Source organism: Dipodomys spectabilis, unplaced genomic scaffold (genome assembly GCF_019054845.1).
Source record: "Dipodomys spectabilis isolate Male_0828 unplaced genomic scaffold, ASM1905484v1 ptg000094l, whole genome shotgun sequence".
Taxonomy (NCBI): Eukaryota; Metazoa; Chordata; class Mammalia; order Rodentia; family Heteromyidae; genus Dipodomys; species Dipodomys spectabilis.
In genome coordinates this window covers 11,584,237-11,601,149 of record NW_024870771.1, presented here as the reverse complement: position 1 = coordinate 11,601,149, position 16,913 = coordinate 11,584,237, and the positions used below count along the sequence as shown (strand labels likewise).

Genomic DNA, 16,913 nt, shown 5'->3' with positions numbered 1-16,913 from the left:
TTGCAGACAGAAGGGTGATGTTTGGGAAAGAGCTCTACATACTCAGAGCTATAGTCTGGTAAAGTCACACGGGGTAGTTTTGAATGTGGATTCTGCCACTTACTAATTACATACATCATCTTTTTGTGAATGATTTTTATCACATGCAAAATAGAAATAATATCTTCTTCAAGTGGTAGTTGGTATGATTAAACAAGACTACATACTCAAAGAACAAAGAATGAAAGAGTTCATGATGTGGATTTAGTCCACATTATTCTTTAAAAAAAATTTTTTTTTTTGGGTCCGGTCATGGGGCCTGAACTCAGGGCCTGGGCGCTGTCCCTCAGCTCTTCAGCTCAAGGTTAGCACTCTACCACTTGAGCCAAAGCACCACTTCCGGCTTTTTTTCTTTCTTTTTGCTTATATGGTGCTGAGGAATCGAACTCAGGGCCTCTGGCATGCAAGGCATGCGCTCTACCACTGAGCCACCTTCCCAGCCCTCTTTCAAAATTTTTTTATTGTCAAAGTTATATACAGAGAGGTTACAGTTAAGTAAGCAAATAAGTACATTTCTGGTCAAAATTGTTACTCCTTCCTTTATTTTTTGTCCTACTTTCCCTCCTTCCCACCCCCACCCTCACAAGTTGTACAGATCATTCCCAACATATTGTCTTGTATATATCACTCTTGCATTGGTTCCCCTTGACCTTTATCTCCCATTCTGTTGTTCCCCTTCCTTCCCTAATTCAAATAAATGTATATGCAATACCAGAGCACCAAAATCAGGGGATATATCATAACTTGAAGAACATATAAAAGCAACAAAATACATAGTATATTAAAAACAACAACAACAAAGAAAAACCTCTTGTGCCCATCATCTTATATGGTCGTATGTACATAGCTATTGAGATATTCTGCCTATCTGCTAAGATTATCCTAGACATATACTAATTATTGCAAATAAGATAAACTATGGGACGTACATTTCTGTGGGTCTGGCTTACTTCACTTAATATGATTTTTTCCAAGTCTTTCCATTTCCTTTCAAATGGGGCAGTATCATTCTTTCTTATGGAAGCATAGAATTTATATATATATATATATATATATATATGTATACACACACACACACACATATATATATCCCACATTTTCTTGATCCATATATCTACTGTGGGGAATCTGGATTGGTTCCATATCTTAGTTATGGTAAATAATCCTGCAATAAACATAGTTGTGCTGGTAGATTTTGTATGGTCTTGTTTGGGATCATTTGGGGTAAATGCCCAAAAGTGGGATTGCTGGGTCATAGGGGAGCTCTATGTGGAGTATTTTGAGGAACCTCCATACTGCTTTCCAAAGTGGTTGAACAAGTTTACACTCCCAACAACAATGCAGTAGGCTTCCCTTCTGTCCACATCCCCTCCACTATCTGTTGTTATTAGATTTCTTGATTATAGCCATTCTAAATGGGGAGAGGTGGAATCTCAATGTTGTTTTGATTCGCATTTCTTTTATGGCTAGAGAGGTTGAACATTTCTTCATGTGTCTATTGGCCATCCTTCTTTCCTCTTCAGAGAAGTCTCTCTTTAAGTCTTTAGTCCACTTATTTATTGGGCAGTTTTTCCTTTGAGGATTTGTTGCTGGGGATTTAATTTTTTGAATTCTAAGTATATTTGAGATATGAAACCTTTGCCTGTTGTATGACTAGTGAAGATCTTCTCTGAATCCATGGGCTTTCTATTAACCTTGCTAGCTATGTCCGTTGCCATGCAGTAGCTCTGCAGTTTAATGCAATCCCATTTGTCCAACCTTTCTATCCACATTGTTCTTAACACACACACACACACATTCACACACACACACACACACACACACACACACACACACACAGCACACAGCACACAGTATCATCAATGCCATGCCAGGTGTGGATTAGAAATAGTATCGAGGATGAGATAGGAAAGATAAGTCAAGCCAAATCTTACTGATTTTTGAATACTAAATTAAATTCTGAATTAAAAAGTAGTTCACTGAATGGCTTTCATAGAGATGTGGCATAGGAAACCTTGTCAGGTGGTTGTGGCAGTAGTTGAATGTAAGAGAAAAGTTGTGGGTTCTTTCAAGTATTTGACGACGGTAATGAGAGTTTGAAAGATACTGCTTGCTATCACATAAAAACTACTGGACTCTGAAACCCAAGAAATTCCTTTCACATTCCTTATCAGTCACACCAGGATAAAAAATTTTTCCTACTGAAAAAATCCTTTGGATTAAAAACAGAACATGAGGCTAAGTGTTATAGACTGCCTTTTCCCAGGTGTGAGCTTATATAACTCTCACTATGGCTTTATAATTTTCTCTATGTCTCTTTGTATAGATAGAACTGAAGCTTATGAAAATCAAGAAATGTGCCCCAATTTCCCACAAATAAGCACCAAAACAAAAGCTAGAGTACTCATCATCTGTTCATGTAAACACGCACATATCACATAGATATACCTAGACATATGTGTATATAACTTTTATACACATACCCATGTTTCCTCAGATTTAAGCCATGTTTCTATGCCTCACAAATCCTGTCACAAGACTAGCCAGTCACTTTTGAAAAGGGAATGTCAGTCATAAAAGTTCTGATAGATGTTTATGGAGAGGAAACATTGTAACTGCTACTGCAGAAGAAAGGTACTGAGCCCCAAGACTTGAATAGAGAACTGAGGGCTTCAGGCAGGATTTGAGGAAACAATGATATCATAATATAAGATCATATCACAAAATGAGATCATGTATGAAATGACAGTGAAAAATTAGTTATATGATTATTCTTTAAGCAAGTATTTTTTGCCTGATTTTACAGAAAAGATAAGTAAAGCCCATAGTTGTATATAAACTTGACTTATTCTGGCACTTGGTCAGTAAAAGTACTACTCTATAAAGCAGCCTTCTCCCTGTAGTTGAATATTGCTCCCAGAAAATGGTGCAATTCTTATGTGCTCTTTCATGCATATGGCGCAACAAATATCTGTCACTATTTTCCCCCATCAGATTCTACTAATAACTGATTCTCTGGAGATTTGCGACATAGGTATAGTGTAATAGGAGTGCTTATACTTTGGGCAGGATGCTAAGAGGCCACTTTGAGGATAATGAAATGGTGTTTCTCTTGGTGTGAGAATGCAAAGTTTGAGCATTATATCTCCTTGTAGACCTGGGACAGACAGCTCCATGAATGCTTGTGGAGTTTCAGTTATTGCTTAGATGAAACCCTTGTGCTTCTCAGACTGCTGGAAATAGTCACAATGGAAAAAATAGATCTTTCTGCCCATCTTCTGCCCCAACCACCTGAGCCTCCTGTAATCCTGAGAGGCATCACATTTTCTTGTCCTCTTGCTCCCTTCTGGGTTCTTTTAGTCTATTCTGTCCCATTTGAGTCATTCAAGAGTAATGTACTGCTTATTTCCCCAGTAAAACTCTGTCTGAATCTTCCCCTTGTTGAGCTGGGTCAGTCTCTGCTGCATGTGCCTGATGTCCTGCATTCACCTTTACAAGCTCTGATGGGTAGTGTGGGGCTCTTCAACTCACTGCTGGGCAATAAAGTTCCTGAGGACTCAATTGCTCCTGCAGAGTCTTGAGTAGTGGCAGTCTCCTCTGTCAGAGGAGAGAGCATAAATAATGCGCTCGTGGACACACACACACACACACTCACAGAGAATTTCAATGTAAGAAATTCTGAAGCTGAAATCTGGCAGACTAGGAAACATGGAGGTAACTTGGCATCTCCTGGGTAACAAATCATTGAAAAACAACAACAACCACCACAGCAGCAGCAGCATTTAGGGTAAATATATTTCAGTAATAGCCCCTTGAGTGAACTGGCTAAAAACTCAAGGCCCCCCAGTTAACAAAAGCATAATTAACACTCTAGTGCCTCTGTCTGATTTAAAACAAAGAGCCTGGAATCACTTTGACTGTGTTGTCACTTTACATTTTTTAGCATAATTGATTACTGATTATTGAAGTAGCCTTTCCTAATGGACATAATTGTCTCCATTTTACAGACAAAAAACTAAAGTCCTAGATAAAGTTGCCCCCAGTGACCAAGATAACATACCATGGCTTTCAAAGTTTGCATGCATTATGATGCTCGATGCATTATAATGTGGTTAGTTGCCTGCTATAGTTCCATTGATTTGGGTTGAAGTCCAGTTTGAAGGACAGATATAAATACACTGCTGTAGAGGGAAGGTTCTGGGAAAAGTAAGGGGTTGTAAGAAACTCCTCTGCATCTGGAATGTTCCTTTTAAGTTCTGGAGTTATCAGTAATCTTTATAGTGGCAATCTCTTTCTATCATTGGGACAAATTCTGAAACTGTCTTCTTTAACTATGACAGAAAGGAGTGATTTCCTATTTCTTTTTATTTCAGAATTTAAAATACAAATGATATTTCTATCTCCTTGGTCAGGAATAATGTCTTAGTTTGTTATATATACTTAAGCTGAGGATTTTAATGGTTCTACAAATAATAAAAAAAATTTACTTTTTCTTGGGTATTGAATTTCAAATAAGAATAATCCCACCCCATCCACATACCCGTATGCCTCCATATAAGATGGTATATATCTCTTTCACGTCATAATTAAATAACCTTACATTTTCCCTATTATAAAAGTAATCGAAACTGCTATAAATATTTACCATAAATAATCGTAAAAGGGATGCTAAAATAGCATACAATAACACCTTCCAAATATAGTCCTTCATTTTTGAATATATTTGTTTTATATATAAATATATCTGCATACGTTTAAATCATGATTACTTGGCCTTCTACTTTAACTTTAATAATAATGAAATTGGAGAACATTATGTTAAGCAAAATAAAACATGCACAGAAAGACAACTATTGCATGATTTCATTTATGTGGATTCTAAAAGCACTTACTGCATAGAAGTTGAGAATACAACAGATTACCAGAAGCTGGCAGCTAGAGAAGATGGATGGACAGGGATGAGATAACCAGTAAGTATGAGGTCAGAATTAGAGAGGAGAAGTAAGTTCTGATGCTCTATTGCACAGTAGGGTGTCTGATTTAATGATAGTTTGTTATACTCTTCAAAATAGTTAGAAGGAAAAGGTTTTGGATTTCACATTAATGTTGTACCAGTCAAGATTCACTGTATTCACAAACTGCTTTTTTGAATCCTTTCTACAACATGATAATAGGTTACGATATACTAACCTTGGTTTGATATTATATGATATATACACACTTTGAATATCACATGGTACTCCATGAGTAAATAAGACATTTATGTGTAAATTAATTATTCCTAAAATATCTCAAGAACAAACAAAAATAATGAAAAAATAATGTTCACTTACAGGCAATAATTTCTATATCATATATAATAGAAAATATACAGATGACAGATAATAGTGATAAACAATCGATTATAGATAAATGAATAAATACAAATGATACTCAAAACAGATGAGGATGTATAGGTAGGTAGATAAAATAGTATATTATCACGCTGAGTCAAAGTATATGGCAAATATCCACTTACTTGCCCTCTGAATTCAAATACCATATCTTCCTTTACTGGCTATGCTTTTCCATTAAACTTGTTAAGAACTCTCATTATCCTTTTCAACACAGGACTCTGAGAATTCCTAACTATTCAACCAGATTTGGCATAATAAATTATATTTCTTATTCACCTCCAGTCTTGTGCTTGTGATGAGAAAAACAAATGATTCCACCTGTCAGAAGCAAATTAACAAGGAAGACAAATCAGAAGTGATTATTATAATTCAGGCATCTGACACAGAAAAGCATGACATCAGTACCTGTGGCATTCTCACACTGTCCCCCCAAGCAAAGGCTGGCACATCCCTAATGAGAGTTTTCCTTCTACTCAGAGTTCCTTTTGACTCAGTGTGTGGTGGCTTCTTGTAAATGAATCATTCCTCTAAGTCTAATTAGATTGAAGCTAGTCTTTATGCTTCCTATTGAGAAAGGACCTTCCAGATCCCAATAACATTCCTGTAAATTGCACAGCCAGACTGTGATGGAAGCAGGGTCAGCACTCAGGAGGATGAGCACTGACTTTTCTTTCCCTCTTCTCTCTTTGTACCTAGAATCAGATGTTGCCGACTTTGATGGTCGCAGCTCGCTGCTCTACAGGTTCAATCAGAAGCTGATGAGTACCCTCAAAGATGTAATATCCTTGAAATTCAAGAGCATGCAAGGTGATGGAGTCCTGTTCCATGGGGAAGGACAACGGGGAGACCACATAACCCTGGAGCTACAGAATGGGAGACTCGCCCTCTACCTCAACTTGGGTAGGTTAGGGATAATCACATTTTAGTCCGTGGCCAACAAGCCACAGAGCACTGCTTGTTATGCAAGGTCCTCGTAATAGACACTCATCCTAACAGTGTTTCAGGTAGAGTGCCTGATGGACAACCTGGAAGATGTATTTTCCTTATGTACATGGCAATAGAAAGTACTACATTTTGAAATGCTGGTGCCATGGATTGTATTTTTGACATATCTCATTATCTTATGTCAATAAGGTGATGCTATGTAAGGAAATGACAAATTAATCTTTTGACATTTTTCTACCTATTTCTCTATTTCTCTCAGCAACTCAAACTCTAATCTTAGCAAGCTTACACACATATCTATTATGCTAAGCTAGAATCTATTAGGTATACATTGGGAAGTCAAATTTCAAGTGAAGATGGAGGACAAAACAGTTAAGTTGTTTTGCTGTTTGTCCTTGGAAGAGGATAGGGAAAGTCATGCTTTTGAATAAGAAAAATAAACTTCCTGCACCTCCTGATTTTTTGTTAAGGAAAAACATGGTATTTTTAAAAAAGTTTTCTGGCTGTACTTGAGTGAGCCTAAGATTTGTCAAATGCCAATAATTTTAGTACATACAGTACTTCCACCTCTGTATGATTAAGATGTCTGCTTTCTATGGTGAGGAGTTGAGAAGTTCATTCCTGGCTTGTCCCAATGGGAGTGGGTCTATATTCATAAGCAACTCCTTACCCCTAGAAAAATGGGAAAGAGTCTTAACCTTTTACATGTGGAAAAAAAAGTTAAGGTAAGCAATGTGAAGGAGGCAAGGAACAAAATTCCTAAAGAAGTAAAGGAAAGCTGAGCAAGATATTCCACAAGAAAACAAATCAGAAAATAAATGCCATTTTTTGGGAAAGTTACCATTTGATAGGAGAATGCCTTCTTGCATCTCATTTAATGTTTATTAATACTAAACAAATGGAAGACTTCTTTTTTCCTTTTTAGTATTTACTAACAAATAGAAATGAAGGAGAGGATTTCATTTGTAAGCTCAAATGACATGGAGATCTTGAAGAAATCATTAAAACGTATTTTGGATATAAGCTGGAGAGACATAATAACTAAAATTGCTGCAGACTCACCCCTAGAGACAGACAATTGGTATTTGAGGTATTTCTTGGAATCCTTTTAGACTCCATATAAATATGAGCAGAGATAGCAGGAAGAAATAACAGAATTCCATATGAAAAAGAAGCTTTTTGGAGACTTTCTTGTTTGCCTTATGTAGTTCCCTTACTGTGTCTAGTCTGGGCAGAATCAGTTCTGTGGTGCAATTTAACTATAGAATTCTCCTTGACCTACTTTCTTAGGCCACACGAACATTAATTTCTTTTTCTCGAAAACTATTAAATGGGAATATTTCCTTTGTCAATTCATAAGGGGGTTGCAACATTCCCTTTCCCACATCTGCACATGTCATTCAGATGGCTCATGGCAGTCTGCACTCTGCAGAATGACAACAACCTAAGCCCCACAGGCAGGTGGAGAATCAAAGAGCAGAAGAATTATGTGACTGGAGGACTATTGTATGATCTAAACAAGACATCAATAGTGCACGGAGGTCATTCATCCTTACAAGAGTTCAGCATCTTTGAACTGAGGCGGTGTGTTAAGTCTGTCCCCAGTATGTACATCTCTAGTGAAGAGAGCATCCAGGATTCCAGGAATCCACCAAATGTTTAGAACAGAGTGTCCTTCAAGGCCTAAGAGCAGTGTTCAAAGGGCAAAACTGAATTGCTTGGTCAATTCATAGACACATCAGTGAAGGCTTTTTAACATCTCCCAAAATGTCTAGTGAATATTTGTTTTATCCCTTTCAAATTCAAGTAGCTTAAGAAACCAGTAAACAAATAACAAATATTTTATCAGGTCTCTTGAAATATTGTATTTTTTTCAGGTTGTTAGTGTGTGTGTGTGTGTGTGTGTGTGTGTGTGTGTGTGTGTGTGTGTGTGTGTGTGTGTGTGTGTGTGTGTTGCCATTCCTGGAGCTTGAAATCAGTGCCTAGGTACTGTCCCTGAGCATTTTCACTGACGCCTAATATCCTACCAATTGAGCCACAGGTCCACTTTCTGAGTTTTGGCTGGTTAATTGGGGATAAGAATCTCCAGGACTTTCCTGAGCCTGCTGGCTTCCAACCATGATCCTCAGATCTCAGCCTCCTGAGTAGATAAGATTTTAGGCATGTATTGCAAGCACCCAGCCTTCAAGTTGCTTTTTTGTGTGTGAGTTCATATTCAGCCACCATATTAAACATTGCAGATATATTATATGTATGTATGTATGTATATATATATACACACATACACATATACATGACAATCTACTCATCTCAAAACAAAACATAACAAAAGTATTATAATAGACCTATCCAGTGATTCCCTGACACTTGAACAAAATCCCCGTGCCTCTGTTGATATAGATAAGGAACTAGGGCCAACTTTGAATACCAGTGATCTTACAGTCATCACTAACATGCTAAATACCTTTAAAAGATAATTATGTATAATATCATGTGATCAATATAAGAAGAATAGAGAGGTAAGTTGAACAGAGGAGTCCAAGATTGGCCTCGGGTTATCTGGTTACTTACTAGTGAAGAAAGAGGAAGGTACACATTTCAGACAGTGAATGTGATGAGATGTGCCCTATTTTTCATAGACTCAATCATTCCTGCAAGTCATTAAGTCTGCTAGGCTCAAAGTTGAATTTGCTAATTTTTAAGGAAATTTCAAATCTAGCAAAATAATTCTTTTTACTTCTCTTCTATTCTTTTGGTAATAATCAATGCAGAGTAAGTATTCATCAACTAAACTAAATAACATAAATATATTAAAAAGCTGCCGCTGAAGATCATATCTGTAATCCTAGCTACTCAGGAAGCCGATATCTAGACAATTGTTGATCAAAGCCAACGTGGGGAGAAAATGTTTTATGATTCCATCTCCAAAAGAATCAGCAAAGAGATGGGCTAGAAGCATGGTTCAAGTGGTAGAGTCTCCACCATAAGCAAGCACAAAGGGCCTAAGCTCAAACCGCAGAACTGCTAAAAGTTTTATCATAATATTTGTATAAGATAGAAAAGTCAAAGGAGATAAATACAAATCAGGTACACCATTAGGAAAACTCATAAATCCTGAAGCGTAAGTGGGTATGGGTGTTGGTGTGGGTGTCCTGAGGTTTGAACCCAGGAGGGGCCTGGGTATGGTCCCTAAGCTATATCTAAGCTAACTCTCCAGTTCTGGCTTTTTGGTAGTTGATTAGAGATAAGTGTCTCATGGACTTTCCTGCCCTGGCTGGTTTTGAATCATGATCCTCAGATCTCAGATACCTGAATAGCTATTATTACAGGTAGGAGCCACTAGTGTCTGGCTGAGATAAGCTTTATGTGGAGCTGTGTTGAGGAAAAATCCAAGCAATACAAACATTGTTTGCCTTATGTAATTATCTTACAAATACAAGTGAATGCCAATATTGATAACTGGAAACTTGAATTGGGAAGTGTTGATTCTGAAGGTCAGATGGAGGTAGTTGCAGGGAATTTCACCAGAGTCGCTACCTATTTTATCAACAGTAAATCAAGCCCTTTCCAAGAATGGATTTTTTTTAACTGAAAAATCATCTTAACATAGTGCTTAGCATCCTTTTCTCAGGCTGTCTGAAAACCACAGAGCAAGACAGTTAAAGTGACATCTATTTCTCAACTGTTAAACCTCAGCAAGAAGATTTAAATGTTCATTCATTCTTTAACCAGAACATGTGAATTCTAAGGGTGAAGGGTTTGGTTTATTCAACCGCAGCATACTGAGTGGGAGATAGGAGTGAGAGATATAAAGGGAGAGAAAAATGCAAACATTTCCAGATCCTTTTTAAAAAAATATATCTCAAGACAAAGAAAAACATTTTTACTTAATTAGAAATAGTTTTCCTTATGTTTCTGGTCCAAAGTTAGCTTCCTTATAGTTTTATTGTTTGCCCTTCTCAGTTGCCCATGAGGATTTTTATCTTGACTTATTAAATTGAAAACTAGGTAAAAATATGTAATTGAACCACAAGTACCACTGAGATAAAACCCTGAAATAGATATTGCAAGATAGAGCATTTGATAATGTCCTGAGGATTAGGTTTTTATTATAATTTCTAATAATGAAGATTATAGGTAAGATGAGGTGTTTTCTAGGACTATCATTCTTTATTTTAAATTCATAGATAGAATTCTAAATGTACTTCTCTATGAAGAGCATGAATTCTGTTTTCCCAGTTGTTTAATCAGGCCAACTTTCACTAACCTTGTTTTAATACAAGATATCTGAGTGTTAACCTAGAATAATAATGGGGAGGGGAGAAGAAATTCATCAATGTCTCTCCCTTAGGGTTAATTCAAATGTAACTTTGCAGGCTACAGGTATAGCTCAGTGGTAAAGCACTTGCCTAGAAAATGTTTCAAACTTGAAACAATAATAAATAAGACTAACAATGCATAACTCAGGAAATATTTTGTAATATATGTATCACTGGTATCATTTTTAATGAATCTGTTTTTCACGACAAGAATTATTGTTTTAATGAAGTTTGTTTTCCCAATATTAAAATGATTATACTTACTCTAAACTACAGAAAAGAAAGAAAAAATATGATAAATGTGCTTTTAGCAGCTCACAGTGCTTACCTTTGATTTTTTTTTAAAATTTATTTTATTGTAAAGATGTTGTATAGAGAAGGCAATGAGTACATTTCTTGTCTAGCATTGTTACCCCCTTACTCCTCCTCTCCTGAAGTTGTAAAGTTCAATTCCAATATGCATCTTGAATCTTGAACATACATTTGTCTAATTTGTGGAGGGGAAGGAGAATAACAAAATGCTGAAACAAGAACACAGGATAACCCCTTGCACCTTTGACTTTTCTATTAGCTATTTACCCTATATTCATATTTTCCTATTGTCTTATATATTTTGTCAATAATGTACATATTATTAAACCTTTTCTTTATAAGATATTGCTTCTTATTTTCTCAAAAGGGCATTCACTATTATACACATTTTTAAATGAGAAGTATTTTACAAGCATTATGTTCATGTCTTCATAATATTTCATTTTGTGATTTTATATATACTCACAGTGTATATTTTCTCTTTCCAAATGATTGAACATTATCTCTGCTTTTCAAATCACTCTAGTCATTTCACTTGTTTGCCACATTTCAATTTATTTTTTTAGAATAAAGTTCCAGAAGGTGAATCAGCAGGTAAAAAGTTATAAGCATTTTTAAACTTCCTCAATACTTACTGAAATATAGATTTCCAAAGATTGATGGGATTCAATTTTACAATATCTTCAGGCAAGAAAATATTAGCTCAGTAAATGAACAAGATAAGCAACAAATAATGCTAATCCATTTTGAGGAAAGGTCAACAAATTGATTTATGTATTCATAATTATTTCATGAGCTATGTTGTGTCTTAATTAAGGTTTACTTACTTATTCATTAAATACATGGAACAAATAGAATTGCCATTGAAGAGGCTGCATGTTTTTATTACACCAAAGTCTTAGAATTACAAGGAGCGGAATTGCTGAGTGAAAACAGAATTGTTGAGCAAAAAAAGAAAATAGCCAATTTTCTGCAACAGAGGAAAGACAGAGAAAAGGAAGAAGGCTAACTGTGGACTTGGAGTGGCAGGTGGAGTTCTGGTGCTCTTCTGCTGCTCTCTGGTGCAGAGATGGATCCCACAGCAAGTGGGAATGAGTACAGCAGCAGTGGACACAATGGCACTATCCTGGCAAAACCCAACTTGAACATTTACTAAAGGTTCAAATAAAAGGAGCTCACTCTATGCACTGTGAAAACTGATGTGATCGGCATAAATGATTCATATATCCAGTTTAGTGTCACTCTTCATATCTGAATCTTACCCTGATTCCTCAAGATGGTCATCCCAGGTGGGACACTTGTGGTTTCCACTTACAATCTTTTCTCAGCAGGCTAAGATCCACAGGACTGCAGATATGGTTCAGAGCCAGCAGGGAAGAAAAGTTTGAGAGACTATGTCTCCAAAATCCCCAGTTAAACGTGGCTGAAAAAGTCAGCATAAGTTATAAGTCCTGTAATGCAAAGCTCTTTATTCAAACCACAGGAATTTTAAGTTATGGATTTGAGTCAGCTTGGTAATTACCTAAAAACATAATTCAAAGATAAAGCTGTATCTTATTTTATCATCATAATGAATTCTTAATCAAATGAAAGTGAGAAAACTTGGGAGCATACTTCTGTGATATGGGTGTGATTGAACAATAGTGTTTACCTTGTAAATCATAACTCACTCCCAGAAGCCATTGAATAAGAGAAAACAATGGCTTCTCAATCCCATATATCTTGAGTAATTAATAAAAGAAACAAATAAAAACAGAAAAGAAGCAGCTATAGTAAAATAAAAAGCAAAGATATTGTCAGAATTATAGGTATTGGGTTAAATACAGATTAAAAATTATAGGCAAAGAATAGAGTTCACAGAAAGAAAATAAAATTGAAGAGGTTTTTCAATTTCATCCTCCAGAGATACATATATTACAATTACTCATAAATATAAGTTTTTATTTCTCAAATAGGCAAAATTTTCAATCTCGGCTGTATATTCTTGGGGTAACTGCTGTATATTCTTGAGGTAACTCATGAATTTGTAGCGGAACTTTAAATAGGTTCCGCCTCCATAGAGGACAATTTAAAATAGAAATCGAAGTTTCTTTTGTACATACCAATATAACAGTGTAAATCCAAACTAGTCATTTCTAACTTATTGGTTTGTCTTGGCATCTTTTCCTTAAAGATGAAATGTCGGCTCTGTGACTTAGGGTTCAGTCACAAAAAGGAGCCAGCCCTGCCAGCCAGCTCTCAAACTTGTAGCTGGGAGCTCTCTATCATTCCCAGCACCAAAGTCTGCAAGTCACCTACATCTCATAACTAGGTAATGATGCTCCTGCTTCCTGTATAACACACCCAGATGTTGCTTTGGACTCTATCTTCCCAAGCCCTGAATGGCCATCCCATAGTTTCCTGCACTCAGGGCTCCTATAAGACACCTAAGTATAGGTTTATGTTGAGAGTCCCACCATAAGGCTCAGTGGTCAGCACACCATGACCCTCACAGTCCCTTTTACAAGTAGAGAAAGAAGGATTTATTTCTTCTTCCTATCTCATACAGAAATAGAATGGAAAAAGAAAAGTATCTATTAACTTTTAAGCATAATCTGACAAGTGTTGCAGACTTAAAGCTTATGGAACAAGCAAACAACAACTCAACAAAATATGAGTTAAGCATTAAGTCATCAGCTCTTGATTTCCAATTATACATTTGCTGTCTCTACTCCCACTCCTGTATGAAACATGGGTGTCACTCAGAGACCAGAACAAAGACATAGGGCCATGCTGGAGGTAGGAGTCAGCAGCCTGCCAGGGAAATGGCAGCTTCTGCCACTGAATGTCACACTGCAAGGCAGGTTGTTACTGCTCTGTGTGTGTGTGTGTGTGTGTGTGTGTGTGTGTGTGTGTGTGTGCGCACGCGCATACACATTATAGCAGAGAGAGGTGATATTTAGCATTCTATTTCTAAGAGAGCCAAATTCCTAAATACCCCCCAAACTGAAATGTTATGTATGTAAGGACTAGTTGAATCTAATTGTTTATTTTGCTAAGACTGAGATAAATTCTGGGGCCAGACATAAGAAGGGGCTGTAATCCTTCCATAAAATTGGAGGAAAAAAGAGGAAAGGAGCCAGGCAGTCATAAATGGAAAGTAACCCTCCACCTGAATCTCTCAAATCCTCCCAGATAGTGTTCCAAGTTCCATGTTGCCTGAATCCTCAAGAATATGATTAATGATCCCATATGAGCATTAATTGCAGCAAACCAGGCCATGCAAAACTGGGCCAAATTCTGGATACATTGCTGACCATGTAGGCAGAACCTGACAGCATCTCAGCTTCCTCATAGTAAAGAACAGATGCTAATTTTCCCTCACAGGATTAAAAATGGAGGCTGTGAACTTCCTGCTTCAGTGTTGATCATGCAGTAGCCAGTTTTTATAATAGAGGAGTCAGAGCATGCTAATGTTCTCTCCCTTTTCTTAGCAGACAGACTTCCCCAACTCACTGTGCCCACTGTGTGCCCTTGGTTTATCCCATATTTGCCCTTCTTCCAAAACACAACTCAGGAGATTTCCTTCTCCATTCAAGAGAAAACAAACTCAATGAGTTTGTGTGTATGTGTTTATTTGCTTTGAATCTAAATGAGAAAGCCTCTGTTTTCATGTTATCTGAGGAACTACTAGGATACTGTATACTGTTTAGTGGTTTGAGTTCTGGAATATTCCATCTAGTATCCAGAAGCAGGTACAAGGACTGACTGTCACTCCCTGAGAAGTCTTGAACTCACCTCTTGAACAGTGAGCTGGACTTACTCAGAGGACCTTTTAATACTCAAAGTGACCCTTTACAAAGATACTCCTACTTTTCTCCCCCTTCACAGATGACAGCAAAGCCCGGCTGAGCAGCAGCCCACCCTTAGCCACTTTGGGCAGCCTGCTGGATGACCAACACTGGCATTCAGTCCTCATTGAGCGAGTGGGAAAACAGGTGAACTTCACTGTGGACAAACACACAGAGCACTTCCGGACCAAGGGTGAAGCCGATGCACTGGACATTGACTATGAGGTGAGTGCATTCGGCCTGCACCCAGGCTGTTACTCAGAGAAGCAAGATAATTATCAAACACTCTTGGAGAGAAGATGGCGAGCTCTCAAAACCTCACCATGAGGGGGTTATCTCTCCTCTATCTTCTCCAGAGGCTAAAAAGAAAGTGTGAGCCAATGCAGCGGCCACATGGGGTTACTCAGAAGGAAGCAGCTGTGTGCACTGAAATCAGCAGGTCTCCCTTTAACTTGGAGTGTGCATGAGTTTTAGTGTGTGTGCATTCCTGAGTACATGTGTGTGCACGCATGTGCATGTGCGTGCTCTCATGCTTTCTAGCCTGCCTGTGTCTGTGGTGAGTCTCTTGATTGTACATAGACATTCTTGAAAAACAACTTCAATTAGCTGAAGCTAATAAGAGAGATGCAAAGTAAAAACAAAATCTCCAGGAATCTGACACCTGCCCTATCAGCACTGTTTTCTTCTTCTCTTTCCATTTTTAAAAATTATCTTAAGTCATTGTAAAAAGAGTTTCAATTCCACAAGTCAGTATATGAGAACAATGCATCTGGATTAATATCACCACTTTATTCCTTCTCCCTGATCTCTCCAAATCCTACCCATCTTCTCAGATTTCCTAAGTCTATTTACATACACACAAAATATAATATATGATATACATAAAATACATAATATTATTTGTGTTTTTGCCCACCTTTCCTCTGTCTAAGTGACTATCCTTCTTTCCTTGGCCTCACCCCCTCTTCATTTCAAAACAGATCTAGGTTTTCTTATCATTAAGTAGTTATACAAGCTAGGCACAGTAGCTCACACATATAATCCTGGCTACTCAGAGGGCTGGGATCTGAGGATCATGGTTTGAAGCAAGCCAGGGCAAGAATGTATGTGAGACTTTTATCTCCCATTAAGCAGCAAAAATGCTGGAAGTGGAGCTACAGCTCAAATGTTAGAAGGATAGTCTTGAGCAAAAAGTTGAGGAACAGCATCCAGACCCTGAGTTAAAGCCCTAGAAATGGCACACATACAAAAAAAGTAGTTTTATGAAGAGGTTACAATGCCATAAGTCACATTATGAGTATAATGCATCATATTCTTGATTATTCATGTCTCCCTGCACTTTCATTGAAGAGGCATGTTAAATGTATTAACTCTGCAATACAAAGACGTTTGCTTAGAGCTCTGCAAACTGATCTTCAGTAGTAGTTCAATTCAAGTAGTGTATATTGTGCTGCTGTCATATCCTAGGCTCTGTGCCTGGCTTGGACATGCATGAGTTTGACTCTTTGAACTGGAAGATGTACCATTTAACACCCATAATAAGCCTCTGCAGAACAAGGAGGTAAGAGCTGTAGAAGATATAGTGCTCCGTCACTAAACAAGACACGGGGAGAAATTTTGTCTTAGCAGAGAAATGGTAAACATGGTGGAAGACAATTATAAGTCTTGAAAAAAGGTTGCCTTTATCCTAATATGGAGGTTCTGAAAGGCAGACCAGCTACAGGGACTAGAATGCCAAACAGTCCATAATTGTTTTGGAATTTAAAATAACAATTCAGCACTAGAGTATAGAATCTATTCAGTTCTTCAAGGTCAAAGTTCAAATTGCCAGGAATACCATGAGCTAGCACAAGCCACAATCGTTACTTCAGGTTAAGTTACATAAACTTGCAATTAAATAACTTATTTAAAATATTTTAAAATGTAATTAATTTATTGACGGCTAATGATTTTACTAACTATCTTCATCTCACCAATCCACTTGAGGGATTGTGTTGTTGTTTTTAATTATTCAGTCTGTATAGTGTAAATACTCAACACTTTGGGGCTGTTACAGTAGATCTTTTCTAACT

General features: G+C 37.2%; 1 protein-coding gene across 3 annotated transcripts in view; it reads left to right on the top strand.

Annotated features, from left to right (window-relative positions):
* Positions 1 to 16,913, top strand: part of Cntnap5 (contactin associated protein family member 5) — a 907,059-nt gene that overhangs the window by 431,221 nt on the left and 458,925 nt on the right. For all 3 annotated transcript variants that reach the window (XM_042685183.1, XM_042685182.1, XM_042685181.1), the window contains exons 5-6: positions 6,132 to 6,335; positions 14,882 to 15,066. In XM_042685183.1, the coding sequence (XP_042541117.1) occupies positions 6,132 to 6,335; positions 14,882 to 15,066 (389 nt within the window). The remainder of the gene's footprint in view (positions 1 to 6,131; positions 6,336 to 14,881; positions 15,067 to 16,913) is intronic.